The sequence below is a fragment of the Ostrea edulis genome, chromosome 6 (genome assembly GCF_947568905.1).
Source record: "Ostrea edulis chromosome 6, xbOstEdul1.1, whole genome shotgun sequence".
Lineage (NCBI taxonomy): Eukaryota > Metazoa > Mollusca > Bivalvia > Ostreida > Ostreidae > Ostrea > Ostrea edulis.
This window is the reverse complement of record NC_079169.1, coordinates 58,383,889-58,389,888: the sequence shown is the minus strand read 5'-3', so window position 1 is coordinate 58,389,888 and position 6,000 is coordinate 58,383,889. Positions and strand designations below refer to the sequence as shown.

The 6,000-nt window shown below is 37.0% G+C and overlaps 1 protein-coding gene across 1 annotated transcript in view; it reads right to left on the bottom strand.

Moving 5' to 3' along the window:
* Positions 1–1,769, bottom strand: part of LOC125683751 (complement C1q-like protein 4) — a 7,396-nt gene extending 5,627 nt beyond the window's left edge. The window contains exons 1-2 of the mRNA XM_048925199.2: positions 674–1,769; positions 266–366 (exon numbers count right to left, since the gene is read on the bottom strand). Of these exons, the coding sequence (XP_048781156.2) occupies positions 266–366; positions 674–918 (346 nt within the window). The 5' untranslated portion in view covers positions 919–1,769. The remainder of the gene's footprint in view (positions 1–265; positions 367–673) is intronic.
* Between the last annotated feature and the right edge of the window lie 4,231 nt (positions 1,770–6,000).

Here is a 6,000-nt window from a genome sequence, read left to right as displayed (position 1 = left end):
AATTCGTGCAACGTAAACTCATTCGCGATTTTCTTGAAACCCTACAATATTATATTCATTAAATATTCATACATATGGAAACTTATTTCCCCTATGGAAATGGAATATTGAAATATTTTAATTTCACACTGGTATACACTATGAACTCCACTTACTGGATGTGTTTTTGTAGTTTAACGAATTGCCATACTGATTTATATTTATTAATACTGAATAAGATCTTGAACGACATATATTACAGCCATTTATACCCTTGTTCACTCACTTATTCTTGAAACTGGTTGGTTCTTTCCAAGATGGATCCCACGCGTGGGTCTTTCGGAAAGGTTTTCGACAATCTCTTCCTGTTGTGAATCTATAGTCATCCTTTAAAAAAAAAAGGGTCAAATTTCTCATTAGATAATGCACTCTTCTCACATATTTTATGTATATTTCCTAGACAAGCCGCTATCTTCATATTTGATGCTTTTAAAATCCTTCAGCACTTCACAAAAAAGACATTCTAATATCATTCCATCTTCATTTATGTGTTTGTTTAAACATTGTAAAATATTAATCAGTGACATATAGGTCCTTTGGGCTGGGTGTACAAAACTACGTTTATTGTAAAATATATTGTATAACTGTATCATTACACATGTCACAATAATAAACAATTTACTTACTTACTTACCTAGTGTCGGACATCATTTCACAGTTATTTAATTGTTCCCTTAAATCTTTAAAATCTCGTTTTATTTCTCTGTTTTCGCGTTGGATGTTAAGAACCATTGAATTTAACTTTTCGTTCTCGTTACGAAGATGGGCGTTGGATTCCTCTACCAAAGACAAACGTCTCTCCAATTCTTCCCTCCAGCCATCAGGATTCGCTCCACTGACCACAGACACGGTCGTTATTAGAAGTAAAATGATAGCCATATTGTATCACTGTCGCAGGCATGGAAGTAAAATGACTTAAGAATTCTGCGCTCTTATCAAACTGTAGATAAGCGCTATCTTACTTGTGACAAAAGACAGTAGCATAAAGTCAGCATTGACATTTTTTGAGAAGTTGTCCACAGTTCGATATCTTGTAAATTACATTGAATTAATGAATACATTAGTCTTAACTTTTCGAATTTCTCCAGTATTCTGAGAGACACATTTTAGGAATTTACAGCATATGAGAGACTATAGTTAATATATGATTAAATTCAAGTCTTTTTTTTTTTAAAAACCTATCTAGGAATAAATGGATAAATCCAATAGAAATTGTGGGAAATGGTGTTTATCAGTATCATGGAAAACACAACATTGGCTATTTTTATACTTCTACCAGCTTTTAATACTTGAGACAATACATTTGATTCTTGATTATGTTGATAATTGATAATTTATGAATACTTTTAAGTTTAAAAACATTTTTTCTTGAAAAGAAATATTGGGGTTAAATATGCTGTATTTCATTAAATCAGGACTTTCAAAAGGACCATTTTAGGTCAAGCCTGGTTGCCATGGTAACGAACACTCAAAAGCATAAACTAAATCGTTATTCACAATGAGGTACGTGAGTATATTCTTAATTTATTTTTACATTGAATGACTCGTAAGGACTCTTGTTACAAACAAAACATTGGATGCATGGGTTGATATATATATTTGTAATTTGTAAAGGGGTCCTTCCCAGTGCTGTTATTCCACCCCACACCATAACGCTACCTCCACCAAATTGTCGACGTTGCACAACACAAGTGTCCTGGTACCGCTCCCCAACGCGGCAATACATTCTACAACGGCCGTGACGTTGCTATCCAAATAAATCTGGATTCATCAGATGCAGATGTCGTCTGCACCACGTTAGTCTAGCGATACGATGACATTGAAACAGTATTGGGCTCACCGCTGGACGTCTTGGTCTGATGTTGTGCTCGCGCAGACGATTACGTTGGTTTTCGCTAAGTCGTGACATGACAGAAGGGTAAATTTTATCAAAATTAAAGTGTTATCTTTAACGAATAGTGTCCAAACAAACATTTTACACTTCTTACTCCAAACAGTATTGGCCGGTAAAACTCGTGCGTACGTAATCGTGCTGTTGGGATGCTTCAAGCTGGAATGACACAAAATATCGTAGCAAGACACTTTGGAGTTCATCGAAACTCCATCCAGTCATTATGAAGACGTTTCCAACGATCTGGTGGCCAGTAAAACTCGTGCGTACGTAATCGTGCTGTTGGGATGCTTCAAGCTGGAATGGCACAAAATATCGTAGCAAGACACTTTGGAGTTCATCGAAACTCCATCCAGTCATTATGAAGACGTTTCCAACGATCTGGTAACACTCGGGAGCGACCACGTTCTGGGCGTCCTCGTGTGACGTCGCGTCGACAGGACAACCACATTAGACTTGTGCACCTGAGAAATCGTTTCCAGACAGCAAGTTTGACTGCTCGTAGCATTGCTGGACTTCGACCAATCAGTCCAAGAACTGTGCGTAATCGTCTGTGCGAGCACAACAGCAGACCAAGACGTCCATCAGTGAACCTAATACTGTTTCAACGTCATCATATCGCTAGACTAGCGTGGTGCAGACTACATCTGCGATTCAGAATACATGACTGGGCCAATATTCTGTTCACTGATGAATCCAGATTTCATTTGGATAGCAGTGACGGCCGTTGTAGAGTGTATCGTCGCGTTGGGGAGCGGTAACAGGACGCGTGTTGTGCAACGTCGACAATTCGGTGGATGTAGCGTCATGGTGTGGGGTGGAATAACACGTGGAAAGACCCCTCTACAAATTGTCAATGGAAATCTCACTGGCGTACGCTATCGAAACAAAATTATTCATCGTCATGTGATACCCATCATAGAGAGACAGCAAAATCGCATCACTCTGCAGCAAGACAACGCAAAGTCACATGTTGCACGTGCAGTCAGGGACTTTTTTGTTCAACAGAATCTCGATGTTTTGCCTTGACCAGCTGTTTTCCCCGATTTATCGCCGATTGAGCACGTCTGGGATGAAATGGAACGACGTCTATGCCGTTTACCAAATCAGCCATTTAGGTCAGGCTTTACCCAACATCTGGAACAACATCCCTCAAGCATTTCTGAACACTTTAGTGGCATCAATAAGGCGCCGTTGTCAAGCATGTGTGAATGCAAATGGTGGTCACAAGCGTTATTGACTTTGTTAACTCAAGTTCGAATACCAATTTCGAGTGTGCTGAAATTGACGTTATTCTTTTAAAATCGCTAATTAGTATTATAGTCATAGTCATATAATGCTTTAATTTTAATGATTTACGCCAAGATCTCCCATGTATGAGAGAAGTATGAAGATGGCGGTTTGTCAATAGAGTCACTTCTCAGAAAGCTGGGTCGCGTGTACTCCGCAAGTTACCTCTGGTGTGTCCAGGGGGTCCGTGTTTGCCCAACTATCTATTTTGCATTGCTTATATTGATTGAATAAATACTGTTTAACGGACCTCTCGAGAATCTTTCACTCATATGGAGACGTCACCAATGCCGGTGAATGGCTCCAAAATTTAGGCCTATGCTCGGCGCTTAGGGCCTTTGAGCAGGGAGGGATCTTTATCGTGCCACACCTGCTGTGACACGGGACCTCGGTTTTTACGGTCTCATCCGAAGGACCGCCCCATTTAGTCGCCTCTTATGACAAGCAAGGGGGTACTGAGGACCTATTCTAACCCGGATCCCCACGGGAAGCATTGCTTATAGGAGTTATGAGATTGATCACTGTTTGTTATCTTCGCCTTTCATTAGGTCACAACTTTACAGTATCTTCTTCGTATTAAAAAAAATCTGGGTACAAGTTTCTCAAGTTCATACCTTATATGAATATTTCATTCGAAAAAATTGACTAGTCACTAGGAAATATGGTGAATGTGATGGGATTTTTTTCTAAATACACAAAGACGTAAACGCAATTATGGATATCGTTCATATACCAAAAATCGTTCAAGACCAAATATGCACGATGTTATAATTGATTAACTTTTACCTTACATCAACAGACAACATTAAGTTCACATCATATTCTTTGGTCCATTCAGAATTTTGATTATGTTATTTGAAGAAGCAAAAGCTAGTCCATATTTGGATTCTTCAACAACATTATGAATGTTACCATCACAGGCTCTTTAAACCACTTTGGGTTATCGACCCGGGTGAGAATCCTTCCGAATCATATGCCGTCAATTCTTAAGACTGATATATACTAACGAAAGAATAGATGCTGTCAACATAAGCAACATTTCTTCGTCATAAAAAAAATTCTGTTTTCTATTCCAGCATATTTCAAGTTCAAGTCTACACCCTGTATTTTCTACAAATATATTTCTAGTATTGTGATTTTGTAATTTGAAAAAATACAATCATAAGATAACGTAATAAAGGACACATTTGAGCCTCTCTTTCTCCTATCTTGTGTCCTATCGATAATAACTACATGTAGACGAGTTGTTTATCATAGCGCCCAATGTTTAATTTTATTTCTGTTCATTCCTTAAAAACAAAGTTCAAATCATTTAACAACCTATCAATATCCAAGTAATTTACAAGCCTTGACTTGATTTCAGACAGGAGCAAAGGAAAAGATACCGATTGGAACACTTTGTACAAGATATTTCATGGATATGTTCAAGACCATTTGTTTTTATGTTTCTAAAACATAAAAGCAACTTCTATCAGTACTTTGATAATGTTTCTAAAATTACATTTGAAGCTATTTTGGAGAACATTCGGCATATTCCAGAACTACTAATTAAGAGAGGCAGGCGTCGGACGACCTCACATTTCACATGAACGAGAAATATGTTCATAGGACACGAATGCCCCGCCCAATGTGACATTTGTAATGCAATAAGAAAAAAAGTAGGGATTTATCGTTACCATCTCATGGCCTGATAATCTGCCCCATTCACAGTGGAAATAAGTTGAATTTTTCCATTTTGTGAGAAAAAATTGAAATACTGAACCCTTTTTTCATATAAAATTATGCAGATTAAGGATGACCATAGGCCCCGATTGAGAGGAAATCTTCATGTAAAAACTTTATTGCTTTTCAATGGAGAGAGAAAAGTTGCTGTACACTTTTTCATTCACCTTATCAATAAATTAGAAGAGAAATGCATTGCTTTCTCAATAGGGGATACACTTTGTTGTGTTAGCACCAGGGTATAACAATTAATGAAATTAGTCTGGTGTGGTGATAGCTATTTATACAGAAAGGTGAAGATAACGAACAGTGATCAATCTCATAACTTCTATAAGCAATACAAAATAGATAGTTGGGCAAACACGGACCCCTGGACACACCAGAGGTGGGGCCAGGTGCCTAGGAGGAGTAAATTTGAGTTCTGTTCGAGTCATGTCACAATGTAGACAAAATAAAAACCACATTTGAAACACCATTTTCTATTGTTACTTACTCTACAAGCTTTACAGTTGTTGACAAGTCATATCACAATTAAAAAGAACACCTTTCAAATATTTTCACTTATCAATCTAATGCATTATTTTTTATAGCAAAGTGAAGTGTTCTAATTCAAAAATGTCATGTGTTTTAAAAATGTTTGTTTTATCTTTAAATGTTTTGACTAAAGTGTCATCCATTCATTTCACTAAATATTATTCAAATTTACCAAAATTTCCCTTTTGTATTGGTTAAATGATGCTTAGCTATCAATAGAAAGGTTTTCTTTATTCAAATTTACTTCTAACAAAAGGGAAAATATCATACTCACATGAAATGCAGATCCTCATTTATATACATGGATAACACAAACGGCCATGATAAACACTGTACGTCCTGGCCATATTCAGAAAGGGACAACAATTCCTCATTAATTGCTTTGAATCTAAGCTAACCACCATATAGTGTGGTCAAGGTCACAGAGAAGGTAAAACAAGAATACCACACCTGAATAACTACCACTAATATATATCATATTTAAATATTGTCAATAGTTGCTTTGAAACTTAGACATCAAATTG